This window comes from Anarhichas minor, unplaced genomic scaffold (assembly GCF_050575085.1).
Source record: "Anarhichas minor isolate MPS153535 unplaced genomic scaffold, ASM5057508v1 ptg000027l, whole genome shotgun sequence".
In the NCBI taxonomy this organism is placed as follows: Eukaryota; Metazoa; Chordata; class Actinopteri; order Perciformes; family Anarhichadidae; genus Anarhichas; species Anarhichas minor.
In genome coordinates this window covers 8,553,569-8,580,826 of record NW_027466473.1, presented here as the reverse complement: position 1 = coordinate 8,580,826, position 27,258 = coordinate 8,553,569, and the positions used below count along the sequence as shown (strand labels likewise).

The following is a 27,258-nucleotide window of genomic DNA, read 5'->3' as shown; positions in this document are numbered from 1 at the left end:
ATGGTCAAACAGATGATGAGGAATGAGACTGTTCCTGGATGGGATGTTTTTCTGAGCAACCCCTTCAACACAAGGACTTTTTCAAGAAACCCAGGAAACTATGGAACCACAGTTTGACCGCCACAGCCCAATTCCTGTTTTGGTCGTAGTCCCTAAAAGGATCCATGGTGTTGAGGGAGGAGGTTCCGATTACCCAGAAACTGAGGAGTGTGAAGGATTAAGCATCGCTGATGGTCCAACACAACCCTGATCCCATTCCCCCATGAGCCCTAGATTTGATTTATTCTATTTTTATAGAAGATAGTAAACTCAACATCTTTGGGTTTTGGAGCGTTGGTCTGACAAAAGACATTCGAACACCTCACCTTGGACTGTGGGAAATTATAATTGCCATATTTTATTTTCTTATACTTCACAGACCGAACAATTAAACGAAAAAAATAATTGTCAGATCATTTGATCATTTGGCCCCAGATCCTGGACGTTCTCCACATGTAACAATAGAGGCCAGCGCTCATCCCACGACAGTATGCACACAGGTGCCAGTCATGCAACAAATTTAAAATCCTAATTCCCCTTCATGGTGTTGGGGGCAGCTGGGCCCATGCACCTCGTGAATGTGCAGGCATCCATAATAATTCCCAAGATTTTCATGGATATTTGAATGAAAAAAACAAAGCATATTAGATAAATAAATAAAAGCCGCAACAAATCTATTATAATAACAAGAACATTTGGCATTTACGAAGGCTGCTTCTCCTATTGGTAAATGGAAACTCTCAAATATTTCATTACTGTTGCAGATAATAAGATTTCGGGGATAAAAGACGAAATAAATACAGTAAATTACCTTCACCGGAGCAAAGCGGGCATAAGGCAGCTCGCAGTGACAAAGTGCAGGCGGCACTAGGAAGGCAGGGAAAGCGCTGGCAGTGCTATTAGTGTGGCCGTGACAGATGCCAGTGTTCCAGTTGACAGTGTATGTGAAGTAGCCTAAATGATTTCTGTTCTCTGCCATGCAAAGTCAATATGCAGAGGATATTAAAAAAAACATCCACAGAATTTAAAATATAAAGACAATATGTGCCAGCATGTGCCCGTTGTGTGCCTCACAGTTTAACCTGCATGTCCCTGTTGTTGATAATGTGTGCTGTGTTAAATGAGTTTGACCCAGTTTTCAATGACGGTTTCACAGCTTATTTTATTTTCAAGTTGCACTGACAAGAGAGTATTACACTACACACAGATTTATGCGATACTTCATTTCGCTCCAATTCTCTTTCTCCCAGGCGGAGGGCGTGGGTGGGAAATCACAGGATCCTTGCTCGCAGTATTAAAACTAATATGATCAAGATTTTAGCGTACCAGCCGTGTTTTAAATAAGGATATTAAGAGTCGGGGCAGCCGTAATGGATACATATATTTATGTTAACGATGAAAGAAAAGGAAATCTTTAATAGTTATATCTTGATTTCTTAGGAATGACTGTAGGTCTGTTATATCGGTCCAGCGCTGCTGCACACAACTCAAAGGGAGGACAGAAGAAGAATTGTAACAACACCGCTGTGCAGCTGGGCGTGTCTCCCAAAGGCAGTTGTGAGTGACTTTCCTTTGATCTCGGCAGAAGAGGTGAAGGCTGGCATCGCTAATGAGAAAGGTCTAACACATGAACTACACTGGCTTGTCACAGCTTGTGGCAGGTTGGGGGGGGGGGGATCTGATGTGTGAACGCATACACTATTGGAGTTGACTTATCTGAGAGAAAGCAGCGGACAAAGGGGGAGAGAGAGAGAGAGGGGTAGGAGGAAGAAAGAGACAGCCAGAGCGAGGCTGGGTTTTGTTGTGCGTGCACACTTCACATGTCCTTACCTCTTTGTATCTCTCCAGCTCCTGAACGAAGGTGCGCTGGTAGAAGAGGGAATGCAGGCGTTCTTGAGTGTAGTTGTGGCATAGGTCCTCAAAGGTCGCGCCGCACTCGCGCTTCACCAGCCTGGGGTTTTGAAAGCCCGGTGTGTCCACAATGAGCAGAGAGCACAGGGAGTGCTGGCTGGATTTCAAGGCCCTGAAGCACACAGGGCGAACACACACACACACACACACTGAGATGCTTTAGACCACATTTTATTGATTGCATTCGCTGCATATAACCCCTGGCTTTAACCTTAGCTCTCTCCACCACATCCCTAACCTTAACCCTCACTAAACATAGCCCTAGTTCTATTCGAAAAGCTAAATCCAAGAGCTAAAGTTAAAACAGTATCGTATACTTCCAAACTACCCATAACAGCCGTTAAAAACCAACCCTGTCTGGACAGGCATCGCTTAAACACCCCAAAAGACTGCAGTTGTGTAAGATTCTATTCAAGATGCCAAGATTTAGAAGCATATCAAAGATGTCACAAGGAGTCTGCACGATTCCATTATATAACGGTGCAGCCAAAAACATGCCATCTTCAATTTGCCACGGCTTCGGGAGAGCACAGGATCAGAAATACTAACCGGTTTATTAAAGAGATGAGGGTCGTGAAGAGTTCCGAGTAAAGCCCCGATGCCATGGCCTCTAAACACTCCATGGCCGTGGTCCTGGCCTTGGATCCTGCTATGGGAGCCAGCCAGACCAAGAGCGGATCAGAAATAGCTCACAACATCTCCATCGACAAACAACATGAGGGCCAGTTGAATTAGATGAAGAAAGAGCTCAAACATTTGTTTCTAAAACCATGTGCAAAATAGTCGTATTTGTGCGTATTATGCCCAAAGGCAGGCATAATGTATTCAAATTGGGTGTGTAATAGTCTCTGTAAAGCAGGGTCATTTAGGACTCAGGTGTTTCCGAAATGGTCAGATCAACCGGCGCATCCTCATGTCCGTGCCTCGCGGCAATGGCCACCTGTTAAAACTCCTAATTCATCCCACCATCACACAAAACAGTGAGTCCATGGTGCCTGGCGGATATTTTCATGTGCACACGCACGTCGATGTCTGTACGTTCGTGTGCGAGGGGATGTACGGGGAAGGTGACGCGGAGGTCAATTCTGTCCATCCCTTATGTGACAGACTTTTAACTGTATCCTCGTGCCCTTCAAAGCGCGCCGCAGTCTTGACGGAAAGCGTGTGAAAAATCAATGTGAGGCAATTATGATTTCAAGGACAATGAATGAGGAGCAGATCCAAAATTGCTTGTCCCGACACAGTGTGTGTACTTATCTGTCAATAGCCATTGTAAAGCTGTGGTATTCATTACTAAGATAAGCTGTACTTTCTCCAGAGCATGCAATTTCCCTCCAGTGATGAGCAGGGGCGTATGCGTGTGCATGTGTGTGGAAACAGAGTGACAAAGAGAAGAGTGGAGGGGGGGCGGGGGGGGGGGATAGGAGGAAATAGTCTGTTGGTAAATGCGGTCTGTGGAGTACCTGCATCTGCTGTGCCATTTTCGTCCGAAGCCTGGCGGATGGAGCTGGCTCTGGGCAGGGTGCCCTTGGCCTGGTGCTTGAAGATGGAGGAGGAGAGCTCCTCCAGGGTGCAGCCCAGCAGGTAGGCGGCCTTCTGGGCCCACTCATGACGTGCAAATTGTTTCCTGCCAGCTGAGACACGTGCATGAAAACCTCCATTAGCCCTTCTGCCAACTACCCCAGGCACACGGCTAGAGCGGCAGCTTTGTGACGAGCCTGTCTCCGGTCAAGCTGACACTGACACAGCTGGTGAGAACACGCACTAAAAGCATGCTCCAATGTTAGCGGCTTGAACATTCACATTTTATCCACAGTTGAAGGAAAAAAAGAAGGCATATCCACTCGCTTCAACTACTGTTGTTTCATGTTCAAAAAGAAGTCTGTGAAGTTGAAGTGACAATTGCCCTTTTTTTATTATCTTGAGAATGAAAGCAAAACTTATAATTAGGGGACACAATTAATGTATTGACATAAAGTCCTCTGTTATTCTCGTGGCTGAGTGATGGAAACATGCAGATATGAGTGCAAGCTTCAGTTTTAATCCACCATGAAGTGGTATCTTCAGAGACTTGAGAGAGGAAATGGGGGATTTCACGCAGAGAGCAGTGGGCTCTATCGGTTTCATCAACACCGCAGCAGCCCTGCGCACTTCTCATGATAAGCAGGATGTTGTCAAGACAAGTACAGCCATTTGAATATTTGCTTTGATAGACATTCGCCACCACGGTTATTGAAATTCCGGTAAATCATCAAAAAGAGGAAATTGGTTTTGCCAATATTTTGAGGATATTACTGAATCAAAACATAACAGAGTTTACAACTTTTAAAGATTAGAAAATAATTACATATTTATAATACTTGCCCTTAATAGCATCCAGACTCGCAGTCTGATTAGCCGTTTTTTATCTACACTTATTAGATCGAAGTGTTGATACAAGGGAGACGCAAGTTCATTCCAGGTGGTCCCTTTAATTAGGTTTGGCGGATAAGAGACCAGTGCTGCCCTCTTGTGTTCCACTACGAAGCTGCACTAAATATTTATAATATTTCATAATGTTTGTGGCAATCAATCACAGTGAAAGAACCAGCTGCCAAAAAAAAAAGTTTTTTAATGGACCAGATTATGATTTGAGTACCTTAATGAATAAATGAAATACTCCCTTTGACAGGGAGACATAACTCTTATTGCCGTCAACGTGTTGACTATTGGGCTTAACCTTTATCCCATCATGCCTTGTTTCTTCATGAGAACCCCGGTGTGTTTAACAGGAAGACAGCAGTCCAAATCCATAAATCTACCAGTCATTCGCAGATTAGATGTTGTGAAGCGTCGGTATTATGGGCCGATAATAATTGCTGAACATTTTCAAAGTGTTCCTGGACGGTGTTGTGCTGCCATTAGAAAGATTGGCAGCCAGCTGGAGGGGATCACTGTGAAAATAATTTAGCAATTACACTGCAGGCAGAGAGTGAAGAGCGAACAAACATGTCAAAAGCACCAAATACACACTCACTGTTCCATTATTCCTTGTGAATTGTCAATCATTCTGATAAACTGCTTCCAAAACACTGAAAGCCATCAAGCTAATAGATGTGCATTACAATTACATTTGCATTGCAAAATACAGTAAAATGCAATCCTACCAACAGCCCACTGTAACTGATCTTAAGCAAGGTCATTTCATACTGAGGAAATGCTATATAAATGCTAATCTCATCATAATACAAATCTTTTTTGACAGCCTTTTAAAATAGCAGGTATCTCATTGTAAACCGAGAGTCAAATGCTGTGGGAGGCAGATCTCCTACTTTATAGCAAAGAAGAAAGAGAAGAACCGTCTCTTACATTAGGTTTCATCATACAAACAGCTTCAAAGACAGGAACAAACCCTCATGTTTAAGAGGACCGCTGTTCCCATTAGGCCTCTGCTGCTTTCTTATGACAATGAAAAAATGTTTGTCAAGACTTGAAGCCAAAATCAGATTCATTCTTTCTGTCCTTAGATGTTTCACTGTTCCATGACCATTAGACTCAGACAGTGGTCTCCGCTGTGCTTTGATTATATATAATGATCCAATCATTAAGGATTAATAAGGTCAACCTGAGTTGTTGAAGATGAAAAAAAATACAATGCATCTCATATCATTTCACATGGGTGCTGCCAGGGCAAAGCAGAACCTGCTCGGCAGTGACCAGGGGCCTCGTTTATAAAACAGTGCATTGATTAACACTAACTGTTTGTGGACAGGAATTAGGAAATGAACGTACGCCAAAGAAATATTCTGATTAATAAAACCTTGCGTACGCCTGCTAGTGCGTAATTTCCTTTTAAAGATCCCAGTGCTAGTGCATCCATCACACATTACAAGAGTCACCTCAATACATCCTACTTCCTAATAAGTACTACATGTCTCCAGTTAGCTGTAACACTTGCATTAGATAGCTGTTTTTAGTTCGTCTGTATACATTATACTGCATCTGTCCGAACAAACCATAAATAAATAAAAGCTGTGTTCACTGCAGCGATTTTACGCACAAAAACTATACACAAACTAAAATCCTACTTGGTGATATATGCACTGCATTAGAAGATATCATTGAAAACTATTGACGATCTATTCTGGAATTCTTTAACGCTTTTAAAGAATGCATTTGCGAAACGTCTTGGATTCCTACAACCGATGGTGATAATGTCAGCAGGTGACGTACGCGTCTTTCAGGCCCTGTTTTGTGCGTATGTAACAGTTATAAATGAGACACCGGGAAAAATATCCTGGATACTGGTACAAATTTGTCCTGCCATAGATCAGTGCAAAACATCTTTTTAAATTGCAGATGCTGGATCTGGATTACAGCTGTCTTGCATCACACTGAAGGAGTGACCTACTGTACAGTGAGATAAAGCAGGATTGACATTTTTTGAGATTACACAGTGTTGTGAAAATAATTCTGGCTAACATTTTGTGATATTTTGGCTTTTACATCGTGTAGTGTAATGTGTACAAATCCAAGACGATCTCTGTCACTGGGTTGCGTTATATCATTAATAACATTATCCTTAGGAATAAGCGATGCAGCTATGGAATGGAAAAGCCTTTCGGCGAGCAATCTTACCCTTAGTGGCTCCTGCAGACCCGAGATGGTAGATGGCCCCGAGGACGAGCCAGAAGGCCCTCTGCTCATCACCACTGATCCCCAAAACCTTCATGGCTGCTTGCAGCTTGGAAAACAGCTGGGAGGCCCGCTGCTTATCCTCAGTCTGGCAGATAGCACATGACGTCAAATAAAATTCCTTTTAGAACGTTTAACGACAATCCTCCTAAAGTAATGCTAGGAGACTGACCAACTTGTCATATTATAAGTTAAAATAGGAATAAACAAACTGCATAGTTGTTGATAGATATTGATAAAGACATTGATGGATAGGTGATTATTCTGCCAGCTGTTGAGACTGTGCAGTCTTTCAAAACACACTTTCTGTCCTGTACGTATTTCTATTGTGAAATTGCAATTGAAGTATTAGTTGTCCGTTCTGGGCCACCACATACTGTGCAAACAGGCCAACCTCCCATTAACAAGTCGTATTTACCTTTGTCTGAGGCATGATTCCAAATGCATTGTTTTCGGCAAAGTGGTTCAGGTGCAGCTCCGTTCTGATAAAGGAATGAGAACAGCCCGGAAGACGTCAACATCTCCCATGACTACTAATGTCTTCATAACAGAGAAGCAGTAACACATCATTGCTACAAATCAACGTATTAATCCAGTGCAGAATTGTGGTGCAGTGTGCATTGAATGGGTGTAATAGTATTCATCCTGACCTAAGGGAGCTGTCTAGTCCAGCCATCAGGTAGTAAAAGACATTAAAAGTGGACTCTCCCCCTGGTCTTCTTGTCACCCTCGTCTTCTCCAGAAGCATAGTCTGCAAGGCCGCAGCAGAACAGGATGTTAGCATGACAGAAAGTAATGTTTACTACAGGCAGTGCAAGTAAGTGTAACAACAAAGCCTGCTGGAGGTGAACATTTGAACTAGTTTTATGACAAATCATATAGTAGATTTGTACGAGTAGGAAATTCAGAGGTTGAGCACCAGTGATTTGAATGAATGAATGAATTAGGGCTGTCCTTGACCAAAGAAATTCTTCTTTATTTAGTCTACTAATCAATCGATTAGTTGATTTAATCGACAGATCTGTAAATCTGAGTTTCTCCACAAAGAATCACACAAAAGCACCACTTTGAATCTTTTGTTAACTGGAGATGTGCTCGTAAGTTTTTGGGAAATAAGTCATTCAGCATGAAAAGAGCCTAAAAACACAACTAAAACAACTGATTAGTCGACTCCTTGACTAAAAGGTGCCAGCCAAAGAAGGAACGAATGATGGCTAGATAGATCGATAGATTAATAGATTTATTGGTACCTGTATAGAGGCTGAGGTCACCACGCCTGTCTGGTCAAAGTCCACGGAAACAATATGGGAGAAGCGACTGGCATTCCCATTCATACATGTAGAGGCATTCCCAAACGCTTCCAAAACTGTGTAGACCGCCTGCCATTTCTCTGCTACAGACAACAAAGAGTCAAATAAGGTGGGGTGGGGGGGGTCCTAGTAATACTACAGCACAACATGCACTACACTTAGTATTTTTTACTTTGAGTTCCTTTTCCAACCTACTGGAGAATGTTTTGTTGGTGCTGCCGGCAATGGAGATCAGGTATTGGATGATGTGCTGACAGTTGGTGGTCTTGCCACTTCCACTCTTGCCCAGCAGGATGATGGACTGATCCTGTCGAGTGATCAGCAGGTTCCTATAGGCAGCCTGGGCCATGCTGTAAATGTGAGGGGCAGTGTCCTCCCTTCTGCAGCCCTTGAACATTTGCATCACCTGTAAAGAAGATAAATAGATCACAGAGAAGAGGATATGCATATATCAACTATTCTTATAAGTTGATATCATTCTGATCTCATATTCTGCTTCTCCGTAGGAGATGTGTCATCATATCCACAGGCTGCAACCTACCTTCTCAGAGTACATCGAAGGGGCGCTAATGGGGTTGACGACCACCATGTTGGGCCCAGCATGGGTGTGCACCAGGTTACCGCCGTACCGCTGCCTCAGGGAGTGCATCACGCTCGACTCGTTCAAATACTGCAGAGAGGCCAGGTCCTCCACCCGGTCAAACATCGGCGGGTTTGCCTGGAGTTGAAAGTCAAAACGGTCACGTACTCCCCCGGTGTCATCCCTAATTGATGCGGTTCAGAGTTGATTTGATGATTAAATACCTTCTCTACATCGTCTTCATCCACATCCAATAAAGATCCGTCACTATCCAGGCGGATTTTCACCTTCCCCTCTGGCAGGCTGCCCGCCGCCGTCTTCAGGAGAGTTGCTGCAGCACCGCAAAGTCTGGAGTTAATTCACCCCGACATATGATCTCGAGCCGAGTGCAGTAGCTTCACCTTATTTTACATGTCGGATACTGCGTGGCAGTTGAATCGCTTTCAATAACGTATGAGCTTCATTAAAACTGAACAAGCTACATGCTTAGTGTTATTGCCGGCGGTCGAGTCTAGTCTGGTGCTCTCTATCAACATTACAATATCAAAAGCATTTTCTAAGATTCAATAATCCACGTCTATTGTCCAACAATCATCAAATGTCACCCCAGAAAGGATAGTAAGTTGAGAATTTGCTATTGATGTGTTATAGAGAAATGACACATGGGTACTGGTACATGTGCTGATGATTACTTACCCATGGAAAATCCATCCTTGTGGACGAGCCATACTGTCTCTGTGTAGTACCAGGCTCTCTCTGCCGTTATCTGCTCCTCAGTCTTTCCCTGTTAGAGACAGGTGAACACTCAGCATGAGAAACACATGTACGATCAATAATTGAACATTACCAAATGGAGGACTAAAATAAAATAAGGAAAAAAAGAATACTGGGTAATGGACCACCACGAGGATCCTACAAAGGAAACTTTCACGAGCACGGACGAACATGCAGTTCACATTCACATGAGACACATGAACTGCACTCATAGCCCCCCCCCCCCTCCCCACCACCCCCCTCTGAAAGCACCTTTCAGAGCTCCCTGAGTGTGCGTTGAACTCGCGGAGAGTGCATTATATGTGTTCACTGAAAGGACAGTCAGAGTGTGGGGCAGGGATGTTTCATCACAACCAAGTACATCACAAAGACTAAAATACACGAGTTTAGGGGGTTTGCACAAAAAAAACAACACAACACAACAAACAGAAACAGCCCAAAAGTGTTTGGAGTGAGTCATGCATGGAAACAGACATAAACAGACATGTAATCAAGCTAACATAACAAGCATCGGATAGCTGCACCGAGACAGCCCATCGTTTGTATTTCCTCCCTTTGGTGAAGATGTAGGAACAGCAGGAAGTGAAACGCAACAGCTGGGGCGATGGGAAAGATGAAACCTGGGTTTTCCTGGAGGTGGAATTGCCTCACTTACCACCGAGCCGTCCTCCCACCCACACCATCTTTACTCGATCATCACACAAGGAAAACACAAAAAGCACACATCACTCTGAAACACGGGAAGAACGACAGTCAGTTGTAGCCATGGTCAGACCTGAGCTGCAGCCGAGTGCGCTGCCTGAAGGATGGCCACGGGGTCCTCGACAGGCTTGGACTGGAGAAGGGAAGAAGAACTGAGAAGTCAGTATTTTCAGTGGGTTTCCAAACAATGTAGAATAAGACACGGTTGGAGAAATAAAAACGTGTAGTCGGTCAAAAATATGTATGGGTAAAAAAAACATAATACAAAAACACTGCGGCAAGACCATCAGCAGTTCAACAGTGCAATAGTAAGTCAAGCAACGGCAGCAGAATAAGTGAGCCAGTAAAGTAACTCACCATAAGATATTACAATATGAATGCATTAATGAGCGGGGATTACAAGGTGCATTGAAGTAAAGTGTGTGGGCTCCGTGGGGCACAAAATAAATGATCCGTCATATTACCAGTCATAGTTAACAAGATCAGTTGTGCACAGTGAGGTATAAATGCAGGGCACCATGCAGCCAGAAGGAGTAGTAGTCGATGCTAAAGAAGTTAGCTATAGAGATGGTATGGTAATGCGTAAACACAAGGATAGAATGAAATCTGATATATACTGTATCACTGCAAGCAATTTCGGGGAGTTTGATACAGACTTTTTCAGTGCTAGATATTTGAGAAACAGTTGCATGGGACTACAGTCTAACATCAGGAGCCATATGTGGGTGTAAAGAGCAAGATCAATACACAGCTGCATGTTGTGTTAATTGTCAACTGAACGCATTCAAATTCAGCTATTTTTATCTTGTTGGTGCATCTAAAAATCAACAATCCCCGACCCAAAGTTTAGTAACTAGTTAGTGTCACACTACTACATTCCGGGCCCTCGCGTGAACCCCGAATGAACCGAAGAGAGCAGCTAACGGGACAAAGCCGAGCAGGCAGGCGCAGACAAAGTAGAGCAGAGAGCGGTCAGTAGAGGAGAACAGGCTCAGACTCCAGCACTGCGCGGGCGAGGGAGTGCGGCGAGCCCACCAGTCGAGCCGGCCGTACCTGAGAGGATTTGCGGCCTCTGGCACGCTAGCCATGCAGACAGCATAGAGGACAGCGGCGAGTCGGGATCCGATGGCCCGCGGAGAAGCCGAGATAGAGACATGAGACAACAGGGGGGAGGGGGGGGGATAAAAAGAAGGGCCTTTCAGTGCTCTGGACTTTGAGAGAAGAAATAAGCAGACACGGCCATATTATCAAGCACTGCCAGAATAATAACAATGTGCATTGTACGAAGTCATGCAGTACGCAGGTGCTCCCCTGGACCTGATGACAAAGCAGTTAATGCTACAGAATGAATGAGAGGAGGGCACTGAGCGAGAGAAACACAGAGCTACAGCTGTTAAATCCAGGTGTGCAAAGTGAGCTCAAAGAACTCAAACTGTTGTTTCTGAAACAAAAAGTGTTACCAGTCAATCACACGGCATTACCATTTACGATAGTATGTATGGATTATTATCAGTTTTATCAAAGTGTCAGCAGAATCTCTTTCATTCCGGTTAGGGCTGGGCGATAACTCATTGTGATCATTTATCATCTTTTTAATGGAACCGTATCGCCATGAAATCACATATCGAGATATTACGTCGTCTAATTTGATAATAACAAGCATCTGCTAACCTAAATGACGTTACCACTAAGTTCTATGCAATTAACTAATGTCAATATATGCAAATATAAAAACAATGTCGTTCTAATTCAACCTCATTTAGCACTAAAGTATTTAAATCACACAGGAGTATACAACAAGAGGCCTTATCTTCTGGTTATTTCATATAGACTATGTATTGTATTACAATAACATGCTATATTGTGATATATATAGCCATCAAGGCGTGAAATGACCTATGTCAGGATGAAAGGTATTGTCCATATCGCCCAGTCCTATCTCCAGTATATCAACATCAACATTCACTGAACACAAGTTCAGCTCATGCTGCCGAGAAAGCCTTTCGTCATCTCCATAACTTGCAACAGAGAAAATGATCCCACCCTTTGGTCTCAAAGTTTCAGATTTCACACCAACAACGCAGAGGACCCCTGTAATAAGAACCCTGTCGGCAGACTGCTCGGGACAGCCGTGGACCCGGGTCGACTCAGGCTGGTAACAGGGTAAGCCTTGGCAAAGCAATGGCAGGTGCAAACCAAACAAAGTTACAAAGAGAGAAGTTACATCATGGCCGTTGGCGGCGAAGATCCTCCTCACCCGCTTGTAATCCTCCTCAGAGGGAACCAGCTCCGGGACCTACAGTTGGAAAGCAGGACCAGCAAATTGCAGTGGGGCAGCCGGGAAGAAAAAACAATGATGCAGAGGAAATTGCTTTTACACAAACAAACAAAAAAAAAAAAAATGAATAGGCACGCAGAAGCATGCCATGTAAAAAAAAATATAAAATGTGAGAAACACACACAGTGTGTTGTGTACCTTTGCTTCGAGATGAACACACACCTGTTCATTCGGTGCAGACTGAGCCTGGGGCGGCGCAACGGGGGACGGCTTATCATCGGGGGCCGCAGGGGGACAAGGTGTCTCCTTTCCCTTCACACAATTATACGCAAACGTCCACAAACACACAGTTGGGACGGACACACGTGCACACACAGATGGGGATGACATGGGAAGGTGACAATGAGGATGACGTTGATGTTTTTGGCACGGTGTACTTTCTTTAAACTCTGTATTCAAGTCAACACATCCAGAACTATACAACCAACTCCGTGGGACGTTTGTTCCTGCTAATTCAATTTTCCAGTTAATTCAATCAGGAAATGAGTAAAGGGAAACGACTATCAAGGAGAATGGGATCATTAAGCGCCGCATCACAAAGATAATGGTTCACGGCTTTTGTTTGTCAATGGTTACTTGAGTAACAAGCTGTTGCAATTAAAATGGTTTAGCGTCGTCTCAGCTGACTTGTCATACAATTACGACGACATGCACGTTATCTGGGGGTAGCACCTGAAATTAAATCATCAAGTGAGTTTCATCGTTTGCTCTGTAATTGTATGCAGCTGTGGATCAATAGTTCTAGTTTATTTCCCCTCATATCTGCTGCCGTTTACATCGAAGTTCCATTTCAAGTTGAGGTTGTGCAGCTAAAAAACTATTTTAATCATGATAAAACCATTACTCCTGATTAATTCTTATCTTGAGACGACAATCGGGATAAGTAGGGCCATTACAAAGCTTGCTTTAATTGAACTTATTCTCTAATCTCCTATGCTAAAAGTGACAATTCAACTAACTTCCACACAAAGCCTAGAGGTGAAAACACACATCATCCTGATTCTTTTTTTTATTTATTGTATCTAATGGTAATGGCTGATGTCAGAAACATGCCGTGTTGATACATGGCTCCAGCGAGAGCACAACAGTCCAATCACTAGACGGCACAAATCTTTAAGGACGCTCACTCACACACAAATGCACATTCCCGAGTTCACATCTTGATCCTCCCCTTCATATTAGAAACCTAAATCTGTCCCTCGAGAAGTCGTAAACACAATACCCCTCAGCAAAAAAACACCAGGTGCATACCTCCGAAATCTAATCCCGAGCTCAACGGCCAAATAACCAACTGTTCGCCAGATTTTATGGGCATCTGTTGATCACATTTCTAGATGGCCCGCCGGCAGACAAAATGACAAAGACGCTAAATAGCAGGACATAAATATAACCTCGTCTGAGGTACAAACTGAAAGAGAGGCCGTGACGTTAAATACACAAACAGAGTACAGGCGTAAAGGTTTAGCTGAGGGAGAAGGCTCCAGCCGCACGTGGTGACGCATGACCAACTGGGATCTCGGTTTTCTGGGCAGCTGTTTTGAGCTGTTTGATTAGCAGCAGCTAGCAATTAGATTACTCTGTATGTCGTTTGTATTCTTATCGTGATTCCTGTTTCTTAAAAAAAAAAAAAAAAAAGCCTCCCAAAAGAACTGCCGGAGCCCGCCCCCCCCCCCCCCCCCCTCGGTGGTCAGCGCAATGTCAGTGCTCTGCCTGCAGAAAGCGACAGTAATGAGTCACGGCTCAGTGCTCGCAGATAACGCCGACCGACTGGACTAGCAGAGTGCAGGCCATGAGCACTCCCTCACACCCACTGATGAAGTCTGTTCATGAGCTGGCACATGCACCCTTCTGCCCTTCGCTTCATTATGTCACGGCTCCTTTTTTGTCAGAAATCAACTTGTACTTTTGTGAAAATGTAAAAATGTAAAAAAAGAGCAATTGTGTTAAGATGACATTTAGTAATAAAACACTAGTTGTAGGAAATGGTAACCAAAACCTTAAGATGTCTTTCAGTGTAAACACTGTGAGGAGGTTGCATGAACAGAAAAGTCTGTGTTTTTAATCAAACAGCATGCTCCACCCAGAGGTTAAGTAGCAAACGTGCACCTATTTCACTCAGTACCTCCGGTTTCTTTACAGCAACCAGACGAGGCTTTGGGATGAACCCTGCAGGAGGAGCCAGGGGGTCCGTTTTTTGGACTGGGATGAATCCCGGAGGTCTTGCGAGGGGATTCTGGTTTGGGGACCCCGGACTGGATCTTCTGGCAGGGATGAAACCAGGTGGAGGTGTCAACAGGCTCTGTTTGGGGAGCGGGATGAAACCAGCAGGCGGGGCTAAAGGGTTGGGTTTGGGAGCGGGGATGAATCCAGCTGGAGGGATGAGGGGGTTGAACTTTGGTGGTGCGGGGTTTGGCGCTGTAGGAGTGGGCACAGATGTGACCTCCTCTGTTTTTTCCGACTCCTCCTGCTTCGCCTCGTCTTTCGTGTCCTCTTTGCGGTCCTGGGTGCGGGTGCGAGGCCGGTGTTCCTTGGTTCTGCTTCTGCCCATTAGGCTGGTCAAGCCCATGGAGATATCATCCTTGTCCGGCCGAGCAGCTCTGGCGGTCCTGAGGGTCTGGTAGTCTGCAGCGGAGGCGGCCCTCGCAGACTCGGAAACTGAAACGGGCTGGTTCTGCTCTACCGTCACAACAGGAACCACGCGCCTGACGACTCTCCTCACGACCCTCGCCACGTTTTTGCCGCTGGAGCTCTGCTCCTCCCCCGGACTGTCCGAGCCGACCATGGCAACGTTACTATTTGACTCTTCAGCTGACGACGCCGTCGACTGTGGACCGCTCCCTGTGTCTAGCCCAGGTTTAGTGGCTGCCTGAGGCGGACTACTATCTCCATCGGACTGGATACAAACGGAGCAAGGCAGACAATAGTACAGATTATACCTACGGCTGGTGCAGATAAACTGTCAAAGATTTCATCAGCAGGTTCTGGGCTCAGAAACTCTGTGGAAAGGCTTATTCAAAAAATTCAACATTTCAATTTTATTCTAACTTTGGAGCTTATTGGCAAACTGTTGCAAAAGTACTCAAAACATTTGTCAGACTTCAAGGATGCACACAATGCATTTAGATGAGAAACACTAAATATATAAACGTAACTTTTGTTTTGCAGACACTGTGTTTCAGACACATGATGCTCAGTGTAATGGGAGTAATGACCATCACCTCAAGTCCTATCAGTAAGTATTTATTGATGAAGAAACTGTATTTGTCATCACCATATACCTAAATTCAACTTATTGTTTAGTAACCTGACATTAGCTGGCAGAAGGTCATGATCATGATTAGTTATCTTGTACCAGCGCACACAAAACTGTTCCTTCATCATGTGAATTAGTGGCCAAAAGCATGCTGGTGGGGGGGGAAAGCACTTACATCTGGCTTGTTCTCAACTTGAACCTACACAAGAGGAAGCAACAAAGAACAAGATGAAACCACACATTCAGACCAACGCTTTTTCTCCATCAACAGAAAGGTTCACACATTCAACGAGCAACAGCATGCACTTATGAACTGAAAGGCTAAATCAATAAATAAATAAACACACACAGAAAAACAAGACTTCCCTTTTGCGCCCAGAATGAAAAGCGGGATTTGTACGCCATGGAGGTAGGCCAGAAGTCATGGAACAAGCTGCCAGACGTGTCGAATAAATGCATGGAATGATGAGATGATGAGAGATAGAAAAAAAAAAAGAGACAGCGATGAGGAACGGCAACTTAAGGGTGAAAGGTGGGAAACTGTGAACTTCTTTTCTGCACACAACAAGGCGGTGAGACCATGAAGCCCTGAGGACAACACATGTGAAATGGATAGTTTAACCATAGCTCTCTTCACACGATAGGAGACAAGCGGGAGACATGACGATCTAACAAGATCTGTGTAAACAGGACCAAGTCTGTGCTCAGAATCACCTGCGCTAGTGGCGTTTAATATATGTGGGCCTTGCTCGCAATCAATTACTGTAACTATGCATGAAAAACTGCCCTTCACCTCATTCAGCTCACTGTAATGATTACATATGTTTGTCGTAAAAATCAATCAATCAAGCTTAATGTGTTTTGACTTCGCAAAATACATTAAAGCCAGCAATATTAATGGTCGATTGACAAAGGAATCAAACAACACATGGGATTTTCACACTTGCATCTATACTCAGTAACCAGGCAAACGTATCACAACTTTTCATGAACAGTTCAGACAAAACAATGGCCTCCTACTCACTGAGGAGACAGAGCACAGCAAAATGTTTCACCGTGCCCGAGTCCACTCCTATAAATAGTTTCAGCAGCAAAAGGAGGCCATTTCTGAGAGGCCATCAGAGGCCCAAATGGAACTGCTAAGCAGAGCATGTAGACCCTGAGCGGATCACACCGCTCACCACACACACACACACACACACACCCACACACAGTCCACCAGAGGCCCCTGCGCCCATTACCTTCTCTTTAGGCCTGGTTAACCTTCCAATCTTCGCTCCGCCACCTGTAGCGGTGCGGTCGGGGGCCGAGGCAGGGTAGGAACCTGGGTTCTGCAAAGAGCTCACACTCACTAGTCCCTGAGAGGGAGTGTGGGAGGGCAAACGTGGAGGGCAGGGTCGCAGTAACGCTGTGGTCTGGAGGAGTGGAGGGGCGTAATGTGAGAGGAGCTGGGCACGGAGATAGAAGAGGGACAGCTGCTGAAATACACAGGGGGCTATAAATAGTATTTGCAGAGGCACAACAATTAGCGCTTTTCACTGCCACTCCCATTTTCCTGGTGACAAGGGGTTTCCCCTCATCAGGTGATACACACACTTTTATTTGCCCTTTAAATTTGAGGGGAACACCAAAGCTGCAATAACTCCGTTAAGAGATCTACGGCTCAGTAGTAAATTCAACAATGTCCTTCTCCAAACAGACTCAGAATTGAATGACGGCTTATTTAATCTGCCATTCCCCTCTCCACACTTATCACACTATTCTCTGCACATCCAACATCCAACTAGAATCCTCTTTTCTCTCTATACAGCTACAGTAATGCACGCATTGATTCACCCATAAATACGCAAAAAAACAAAGGCTTATCATCTGAGGCCACAGCACGCCTGTAATATTGGTGGGAGGCATGTTCCTCAACATGCGTTTTATACCACAAGAGGGAGCTATAAACTAATGTATCGACTGGGCACACTACTGACCTAAATTTGAGATGTGGTATGGTTTAGTGACGCTGATAAGGATCATGCAATAAACAGTGGTTGCAGGACCCGAGTCCAGATACACAACAAACGGCACTCCTGTCTGAAAGAGTAAATCAATTCAGGACATGGCTTAATGTGAAAACTCTGTCAATACTGCATTGCTGTAAAACCAGTTGGGTAAAAATAGTTGCCTGGAGGTAGATTTTCAGAGTGTTGGTGCCATGGAAATAAAGTAACAGGCTTGGCTGGACAGGAATAAACTAATCCATTCTTGGCATGCTCATGAACTGTTTAATTTACCAAATAACCAGCGCTTATGTACACAGTATAAAGTAGCAAGTGGGTGTTGTTGAAGTCATTTATTCAGAATCGAGAGAAAACTTTTCATTTGAATTGTAATGTGCAAAAATGGAGCAAATAAATAAATAAATAAATATATATATATATATATATATATATATATATATACTGTATATATAATCTGCTATAAAGCGTTCCTTCCTCATGGTAAAACCAGAAGCTCCTATTAGCACTCAGCAAGGGCCAGCCAAACACACAGCCTAGCCCGTCTATCTAGCACAGTCTGCTAATCCCCAGAGTCAGTTACTGGGACGCAGCATCGTGTCTACACGAGGTTAGTGCAGACCAAAGATTAAGGACTCTATACTCCATAAACACTGTGGATTCTGACCCAGTTAAATCCTTAAAACATATGAAATCTGTTGGAATTATGTTGCAAACAAACACAACAATATCTGCTACTTCTTTATTTACCAAACCCTTAGTAATTTGAGTTTTAGTCCTTAGATATTAGAAAAGGGAGAGCTAACAAGACGACAAAAATCCCTGAAATAAAAGTATTATATTTATTGGTCATTTCAGATTAAAATCTCCACACAGCATAATCCCCAAAAACAGGCGTTTGACCAGCGGTCCATGCTTCAGGAGCTACGAGCAGAAATGAATCATGGGACATCACAATCTGCAGTCCTCAATTCCAGGACGTGACCCAGATTTTACTCCATAATAGCAAAAAGGCCTGAAAAACAGAAGTTATCTCTGAAAGTAGGCCACCTGGGCATGATTTAGGGAGCAGCAGGTTTATGCTCAGGTGTGAGCCCACCTGTGCAGCGGAAAGTAAACATGGCCTTACGTAACAGTGATGCACAACTTTGGAACGATGCTGGATTTTTGGATGAGAAATCAGACAACCAATTGATGTAACCGCACACATTGATAATCTCAATAGAACAGCAATGCATATACTGCTCTTTCTATCCGCTTGTAGTGACACGAATAAAAGTGCGAAGAGGCTCAATTAAAATAGTTTGCGTAAATTATGAAATATCAAATACATGTAAAGAGTGGAGGGCATCTTAAGTGCAGCCTCCATCATGAACCAAACAGCTTTATTCTTGGAAGCCCCACCTCTTTCTAATCCACGCCTGTGCTAATACTCTCTGCTGTGGTAGCATCGCCCCACTGGAGAGGGGGATGATGTGATCTAAATGGGCAGCTCGGGGAGGAGATTACACCATTTGCTAATTTCCTAATGATAAAACTGTGTCTGGGCTGCGGAAAGACAGGAAACGCATGGCATTGGCAGATAAGTGATGCAGGGGTTATTAGTCGACCACACGGGAGCATCAAGGTCGGCCGTGGACCATCCTGGCAATCAGGCCCTCAGCATCATTTTATTCCATTTATTGGTTTATTTGATAAGGGACAGTGCACATTAATAAAAACATTGCTGTAAATGCGCCAGAGTTTTAGCCAAGAGGACATTTTTCATCTGTAGTCCCAAAGCAGATGTTACAAAGTAAACCTCAAAACAGATTAAGTTTACAAAGTTATGCAATATTTAGCCTTTACAAAGCTCATTAAGTGTAAACAGGTCAAATTACCTGCTAAACGGTATGATTTGGGATGTTATTGAAATATTACATGGATCAGCTTTTTCCTGATTTTTTTTTACCATATTTTGTTTTACCATATTTTATTTTATTCTAGTTTAGTTTAGTTTTTATTAAATAAAAGGTGCTGCTGCCAGCTTTGAAATGATGAAGTAATTGTAGATATAATGATGAAATATGCAAGTAAAAGGTACTAAATAAATGTCAAGTCAGCTCTGCCAAATAGACCAAGGTGTACAACAATAACAAAGTGGCATGTGCTGTTCATGGAGACACTAACCAGTTCAAGGGAGAGCCCTTTGTGGCCCCCTGCAACAACAAAAAAGGCATCTCAACTGTGTTTCTTAATGCCTCTGACCAATTGATTGACCTCAACCAGCTGGAAAATTGTCAAACAGTGCCCCTCCCTTCAGAACGTGTGAGACAACAAATAGCAGACACAGGTATCACAGCCTCACATGCTGTACAGCAGGGTCCCCATCTACAACCTGAACAGATGCAAGGCATGAGCACTCATTTCTCACCTTGTTTAGACACACTGGATTAGTTGATCCTGCTTTACTTTCTTCTATTAGAGTATGAGTCCAGTGGTGTGGTCTAAAACTCAGTGTCTATGATGGGGAGCTTACAGTGAATCGGGGAAGACACGGAAAGCTTTGGGAACAAAACAGAAGAAAAGCTGCTCTGGCCTCATGTAGTGTGGACAATGGCTGCCACCCAATGGACAAAAGGTTCATGTGCTCCGCTGTGCACACTCGGCCTCGCCATGAGATGATCTAATTTAGGCCCAGAATAATGTCTGGGCACGTTTAAAGTTTATTTTCTCTTGAGAAGTGATCTACTGCTGAACCTTTGAATGGCAAATAAGCAAATGTTTGAGATTATATTAATGTAGCGCCAGAAACAATACTATGGATGAGGAGATTCCTTTTTCTTTGTGTGTAAATGTGAGAGGTGCTTTACGCAGCCTAAAGCAAACCATCTGATGTTACTGACTGATCAGAGGCCATATCGTGATAGAAACAGATGTAGACAGAGACAGAGGGAGACTCCAGGAAGTCACCGCACCCAGCCCAGAAGTAGTCCAACCCATAAACCCCTGTAAACCACAACTAGTTATAGATACAACAAGTATATAATATATATCATGTTAATAAGTGAGTTTTAGAGGTCCTGGCATAGGCGGTTCTTTTTTTTAACACTTTTGAACAAAGCTAGGCTAGCTGTTCCTCCTGCCTCTGGTGTTGATGCTAAGCTAAGCTAAGCTAACTGACTGTAGCTTCATTGGTGAATGAATTTTCTCTCTCCAAGAAATTAGCATATTTCCCAAAACGCCAAAGCCTTTCATTAACCTTTAAATACATTCAGCCAATGTAAGTGCTCATGCATCACATATGGTTCTACCTGCGTAGCACAGCTCTAGATCCAGACTCCAGACCTTATTATAACCACCTATTAATAGTGCTGCTGGTTCTAGGTCACGCTCACATGCTCATTTTTCTGCTTTTTTTTTTACGATGGCCTGTGTCATGATGATCGTCAAGATCAGTTAAATGAAGGACAAAGGAAAGCACATTAATTGTTGTCTCTGGCTGTGCCAGAATATTCCCACAGAGGTACGGGTCCCACATGATTCCAAATGACGGTAGTGTGGGTAAAAGCATCCGTTGGAAGGTGAGACAATGTGGTACACACAGACAGAAAAACACATATCAAGTTCACACCTGCTGCTGTACAGTACAGTACACAACTGTGACACACCTCTTCTGTTTAACCTCATATTTGTTTTCACTGTGTCTTAGATTTTCTGCACACCAGCCTTGTTCCGTGAACCTTTTACATCAGAACAAACAAACCCCCGTATGGCGCCCACGATTATAAGCGCTGAACTTTCACGCCGAGCCGAGCGAATGTGAGCCAGGTCTGAGCCCTGACGTGCTCGGAGAAGAATGGAGGTAATCTCCTTCATTACGCAAAAGCGCTGCGAAGCATTCTCCTATACAGTGTGATTCTGAATCAATCTGGCCCCTGACCAATGTGGTGCTGCCGTTTATTTTACTGATTGAAACATCTGTCTCAATAGATATATAGATGCATAATATTGTATTGCATGCATCTAAATGAATATGACACACTAGAATGTGCCTGGGGTTAAAGTAATAATCTCAAGGATTTTCATTTAAATAAACATCTGTTACTATCCATCAGCGAATTAGGCAACACAATGGTGATTGAGCCTTTACCCCCCCCCCACCTTGCATTTGTAGTATTACAAACTGGGTTTCTGTGGCGACATTTCCCGGGAAAAATCACAAGCGGCGACTTTGTTTGGACCGCCGGGAAGTGAGGTCCAGAAACACGCCTACATTTACTGCTTACCGCCAGCTAAAGAGAACCAAGCGGAGATCTTGGAGTTTAATTTCCAAGGTTCAATAATATTGAACAGTATTCTGCTTTTTTCAGTTTCAAACTGAAATGACACGAGTGTGATGTTCTATTTACACCCATCCTCATTATGTAACTAATATGCTGGGGCTTTTAATTAATTAATTAACTAATTATTTTATTACAAAATGTTTTTTTATTACAAAATACAATGTATAAAATAGCAAAAGCTCTGTGAGAACACTACTGATGCACCTCAGATCACAACATAGCACACCCTTGACCTGAGCCAAAGTTAATCTCACCCACTCTCTTAAAACACTTAAAAATGCTCAAAATTCGGGTGTTTGTTGTGGCAGCTAATAAAGAGTTTAACTTGATGCTCCTCTACTTGTTGCACATGATTATCCGAGCAAAAAAAAAAACCGAGTGAGCCTCAGGCCAAGTCTTACAAGACCATATGGCCGTGGTCTGTGGCGGCGTTTGGGCCGTTGTTTCCCTCAGCGTCCTATTGTTTGGTGTCAAAGGACTGGGGGAGGGTGGGGAGGCGGGGGATTATACACACAACACATTCTCTTTTTCAAAAACACACACACACACACACACTCCCCCATACATACAAGCACAAAAGCACGTTACCAGTGTCATTACAGTTCCACCCACGATCGAGAGATCTTTAAAAAAAAAAAATCACCTTTAGGGTGCAAAACCACATGCTTAGAAGGAGGAAATAAAAGGCTGGTATGTATGGTCATTTTAGTCAATTTTACCCCAGGTACATATTAAGAAAATGAATTAATAACACAGCTCCAGGAGCACCAGAACAATGAAAGTATGATCATATTTCAAAAGTCCGTAATTGTCACGACATCCAAAGTGAAATCCTGGCCAACACATATTTTAGATCATAGGTATGAAATGCTGCGATGGCATTGACGGCACAGACTCTGTAAATGTGGAATTTGGGTTTGCAAGTTACAATACATTCCCTTTTGGTGGACTGAACACTCAACAACACTACTTACATCAGAGATGTCTTTGTGCGGGCCCTCAGTGGTCCTCAGCCAGCTGCGGTTCAACTCGCTCAGCTCCAAAATGGGCTGCACCTTCAGCTGGACCGACTCTCCGGACTGACGGATCATCTCCACGATCTCATCCCTGCTCTTGTTCTCCACATTGACCCCGTTGATTTCCACGAGCCTGTCTCCTGGCACCAGGCCCAGAGCCCGGTCCTTGGTCCCGGCACCCGGTTCGGCGAAGTGCACCACGCGCCGACACGCTCCTCCGTCGGGCTGCCTTTCCAGCATGGTGGTCCTCCGCAAGGAGAAGCCAAAATCCCCGGTGTTGCGCCGCTGCAGCTCCAGCTCTCTCGGATCTGGTATTGGCGGAGCAACGAGCGCGGGCAGCTGTAGGTCTGCGCCCGGGAAGGTCTTCTCCACCAGCTCAGGAATGTCAACCATGTAGGTGCCTTTTGGGTTGGAGTGGTACTTCAAATACGTAGTCCAGTTCTCGCCAGCAAGATCTGAAGCCTCCGAGGCCTCGTCCTCGTTGCTCATCTGGGAAAAGGACACGTGCCTCTGGCCTACCAAGGAATCCAACCTGACCAATTCCCCAAACTTGGCTGCTCTCTCCTTTACAGAGTTGCGATGATGGTCCACTTCTTTTCCCCTCACGTCTTTGCCAGAGATACTCGCGCTCATTCGCCCGGCATCCTGCCCCAGGGTGTGAAGCCGCTCGGCCTCCAGGTCCGTCAGGCTGAGCTCCATGCTGGTAGCTACCTTAATGGGGATAGGATTAGAGATCTCCAACTTGGTCCTCGAGTCCCTCTTGGAGCTCCCTCGATTGAGGTTGAAGAAGCCTCTGCGTATGCTCATCTCTTCCAGGCTCTTTAACTCGGCCTGGGACATGCGTTCTTTCTTCTCCTTCTTCTCCTTCTTGCTCAAGTCCTTCTCCTTCTCCTTGTCTTTCTTAATCAGGTGAAACATGCTCCAGCTTTTCGGTAGTCTTATACCAGTTTGAATTGCTCACAGCGACAAAAAGGGCAGTGTCATATAAATGATGAGCGAGCATCTGTGGTAGCTACGGACCTGCAACGCCATCTGTAAGGAAAAAGAGGAGGAAATTAAGGAATTATTTGCTGAACAGTCTAATTTAGTTTTACCTGAATATAGTACTGACATGCCAATATATTGTTTAATCATGCACATCTGTAACGGCACATACGGTATTATGTGAGATGTGCAAAACAAGATTGCAGATACAGTAAATTCTTTACAGGACGCTTTTTATTCATCCTTCTTTTAACTTATTTGTGTTATATTTTTATGTTTTCATGCATAGATGAATAAAAACATTTGAACAAATACTGCCATGCACATCATAACTCTTCTTCTCATCTTGCAGCTTTTGCATCATTGTAACACAAATCATCAACACAATTAAAATAACTCAAATCAGAATTACAGTGTCAACTAAAGATACGACCTACAAACACTAATATAGTCTACATTTGGGACTTCGAAGTTGCCCTACATACAGACACAGTTTTGAAGAGCTTGGTCCACATCTGTCTTGCTGTCAAAGGTTCAGCATCGCCATTAACAGTGATGCGGAACACCTGAACATTTGTGCACGAGGCTCTCCGTGGAGCCTGAATGCCTCGATCGCGCGCGCAAACAGTAGCCTGGGTCAACCCATGAACAGTAAATTCGCACTTAATCACATCTCCTGAGGTCAGACAGGCAATACAATAGCAGCAGCCCTCAGTTGACAGCACTTTAAACTTCTGTGACAATTGTCATGGTGACTTTTCACGTGAAATGAGAGAACATTCTGGATGTTTAGCTGCAACTGGACTTACTGTGCACACACGCTGTAGCTGCGGCTGGTGCAGCTCGGCCGTAATGCTCTCCCTTTAAGCAGCTTTGCCCTCATTCCCTAGCACCGGTGGCCTTAGGGAACACTTTCAGTAGAGAGTGTAACAATGTCATTTATACAAAACAACACGTTTTTTGAGTTAACGCTATTAGCACATATGACACTGACCTACCTGAAATTGCCCGCGTTGTTGTCTTGCTTGAAGTTTTCAGCATGTTTCTCTCTTGGTATATTGACAGGAGGTGCGAGAAATGTAGCTTGTGGTGCCTTCACATGCTTACCGTAAGCTCCGAATTAACAACGGTACAGTAGGTTTTTAATGAACGACCCTCGACTGTAGACACACCTACTCTCGTGTTTGTGTTTTTAATTTAGACAAAAGTCACGCAGTTAGTAGTCATGTATAGAATAGTCTATATATTTAAATGTGAAAACTGTATGGAACTTAAATTGTGTGCATAGAACACCACAACGCCACGTAAATTATTATCCAACGCATACTTTCATCACGTTTTATGCTGCTTTCATGCAGTCCATTTCTATATGTTACACGGGGAATAATTGTGCCAAATAATGGTCGAATGTAGCCCTCTGTAATCTTGTTTGGGTCGTCAATATTTCAACTGCTCTCAAAATTTAGGAATTCCAACAGCACTTAAAGGCAGCACCAGTGTAAACCGGACAGCAGTGACCCCTCCTGGTTGTTTTACTCACTGGAACAGTGAATGTGCAGGTATATAATAAAGGCACAGGTAAATACTTATTATATCATATTATATTATATTATATTGAGTCAAGGAAAATCTAGCCTTTTGTCACACTCTATGGCACAGGTAACCTACTGTACAGGTTACAGTCCAGTAACTTTGTTGACTTTTTCGATCAATATAGACTTCTAAACCGGTTCAGAGCCCTTCTGAAGTGCTGCTTAACAGTATGTAGTTTCTGATGTTCAAACTGGCTATCTGTCTGTAAAGGATCGTTTGTGGACCCTTGTTTCTTCAACAAGGGTAGTGTACGTGTGGGAGTAGGTGGAGGTATGAATAAATCACAGCAAATACCTTGATTTGACTGTATTTAAAGAAATGTTTTCATAAAAATCTGCACTACATTCATATCAGTGCTTCCCTCTACAGTGCCCCTAAACCCAGAATATCAATCACATTGCAACATCTCCAAATCATTCCAAAATTCCAGATTATTCATGTTAAGTTCTCGTGCGCTGGGGAGATTTTCTGTGGCTAGAAACAAAACAAACAAACTGACTCTGTCACAGTTTCTCCCTGAAATTGTCTGGATCCTTTGGATAATCACAAACTTCATAAATTACTTAAACTGATCCATCCTGAAGAGATTTCAATCACACAAACACAAAAAGAAAAAAATATGGTTTGAAATCATTTACAGCCATGACTTTTTCCCTCTTCCTGTTTTGGCCACATTGTGCAGTCTAGTCTTGCTGCGTTCCTTTTCATCCGGATTTCTCTTCGAGGTGCACTCAAGTGTGGAGTCCGTCTCAAAGGAGATGGCCGGGCCTTGGTTTGGGACGCCGCTGCTCTTGTCCCGTGACACGGAAGAGGTGGTCTGCAGGACGACCCTGCCACGAAGCGAGTGTTTGAGCTCAAGCAACAGTGGGTTGTTGTCGGGGTACAAGTCCACCCGCTGCCCAGGGTTTCTCCCTGAATCACAGCACGTACAGCATGCAGAGAACAATACCCTGAAAATGTAAATCCAGCCTAGATAATGCAGCTCCACAATGTTCAAGATGAAGCAGCCGAGACTGACGCTGAACATGAAGTTGAGAAAGATGGTCTTCTCTGTTGCTCGAGACACGAAGCAGTCGGTCCTGTTTGGACAGGGGTAGGTATCACAGCGGAAAAGGTGTGGGACTTCAAATCCAAAAAGGTAGTACTGTCCAATGAGGAAGATTATCTCCATGATGGAGCGCAGCAAAACGTGTATGATGTAGATAAGTAGCACTTGGCTGGAGAGCTGGGTTGGGTCCTTTCCTACCTCTCTGGCATCCTCCTCCAGCTGGCTCTTCTCCTCACACTCACCTTCCCGTGAGCTCCAGTCCTCGTTGTTGTAGCTCGTGTTGTAAGGACTGCCGGCCTCCAGTGTGGTCTCTTGATCTCCTCCCACGTGTTTGTCCCCTTCAAGTGAAGGTGAGGACCTGGGCACCACTTCAGCCTCCCTATCCTCTAGCTTTTCATTCTTGGTGATTTTTTGCAAGACGTAGACAATGTAGAAGATGGAGGGTGTGGAGACTAGAACAATCTGAAAGACCCAGAAGCGCAAGTGTGAGACGGGGGCAAAGGTGTCGTAGCAGACGTTGTTGCATCCGGGCTGCAGGGTGTTGCAGGTGAACTTGGACTGCTCGTCGCTGTAGACGGCGTCCCCCACCAGGGCCACGAGCAAGATGCGGAAGATGAGCAGCATTGTCAGCCATATCTTGCCGATGACTGTGGAATGGTTCTGGACTTCCGTTAGGAAGCGGCCAAGAATGGACCAGTCTCCCAT

General features: G+C 44.1%; 2 protein-coding genes across 2 annotated transcripts in view; both read right to left on the bottom strand.

The window, feature by feature from the left end:
- LOC142959874 (unconventional myosin-XVIIIa-like) overlaps positions 1–23,627 on the bottom strand; it is a 58,423-nt gene extending 34,796 nt beyond the window's left edge. The window contains exons 1-19 of the mRNA XM_076101378.1: positions 22,887–23,627; positions 16,823–16,996; positions 15,757–15,780; positions 14,451–15,221; positions 12,467–12,580; positions 12,215–12,286; positions 11,044–11,070; positions 10,064–10,123; positions 9,211–9,298; positions 8,739–8,845; positions 8,476–8,652; positions 8,130–8,340; positions 7,875–8,017; positions 7,275–7,375; positions 7,043–7,106; positions 6,568–6,712; positions 3,414–3,584; positions 2,500–2,596; positions 1,870–2,062 (exon numbers count right to left, since the gene is read on the bottom strand). Coding sequence (XP_075957493.1) covers positions 1,870–2,062; positions 2,500–2,596; positions 3,414–3,584; positions 6,568–6,712; positions 7,043–7,106; positions 7,275–7,375; positions 7,875–8,017; positions 8,130–8,340; positions 8,476–8,652; positions 8,739–8,845; positions 9,211–9,298; positions 10,064–10,123; positions 11,044–11,070; positions 12,215–12,286; positions 12,467–12,580; positions 14,451–15,221; positions 15,757–15,780; positions 16,823–16,996; positions 22,887–23,627 — 3,480 coding nt within the window. The remainder of the gene's footprint in view (positions 1–1,869; positions 2,063–2,499; positions 2,597–3,413; positions 3,585–6,567; positions 6,713–7,042; positions 7,107–7,274; positions 7,376–7,874; positions 8,018–8,129; positions 8,341–8,475; positions 8,653–8,738; positions 8,846–9,210; positions 9,299–10,063; positions 10,124–11,043; positions 11,071–12,214; positions 12,287–12,466; positions 12,581–14,450; positions 15,222–15,756; positions 15,781–16,822; positions 16,997–22,886) is intronic.
- Positions 23,628–26,139: 2,512 nt separating this feature from the next.
- On the bottom strand, positions 26,140–27,258 carry LOC142960499 (gap junction delta-2 protein). The gene has a single exon (XM_076102354.1). The coding sequence runs from the start codon at positions 27,256–27,258 to the stop codon at positions 26,140–26,142; it is 1,119 nt and encodes a 372-aa protein (XP_075958469.1).

Coding starts and splice junctions, on each gene's coding strand:
- LOC142960499 (XM_076102354.1), bottom strand. CDS start 27,258: ATGGGAGACTGGTCCATTCTTGGCCGCTTCCTAACGGAAGTCCAGAAC.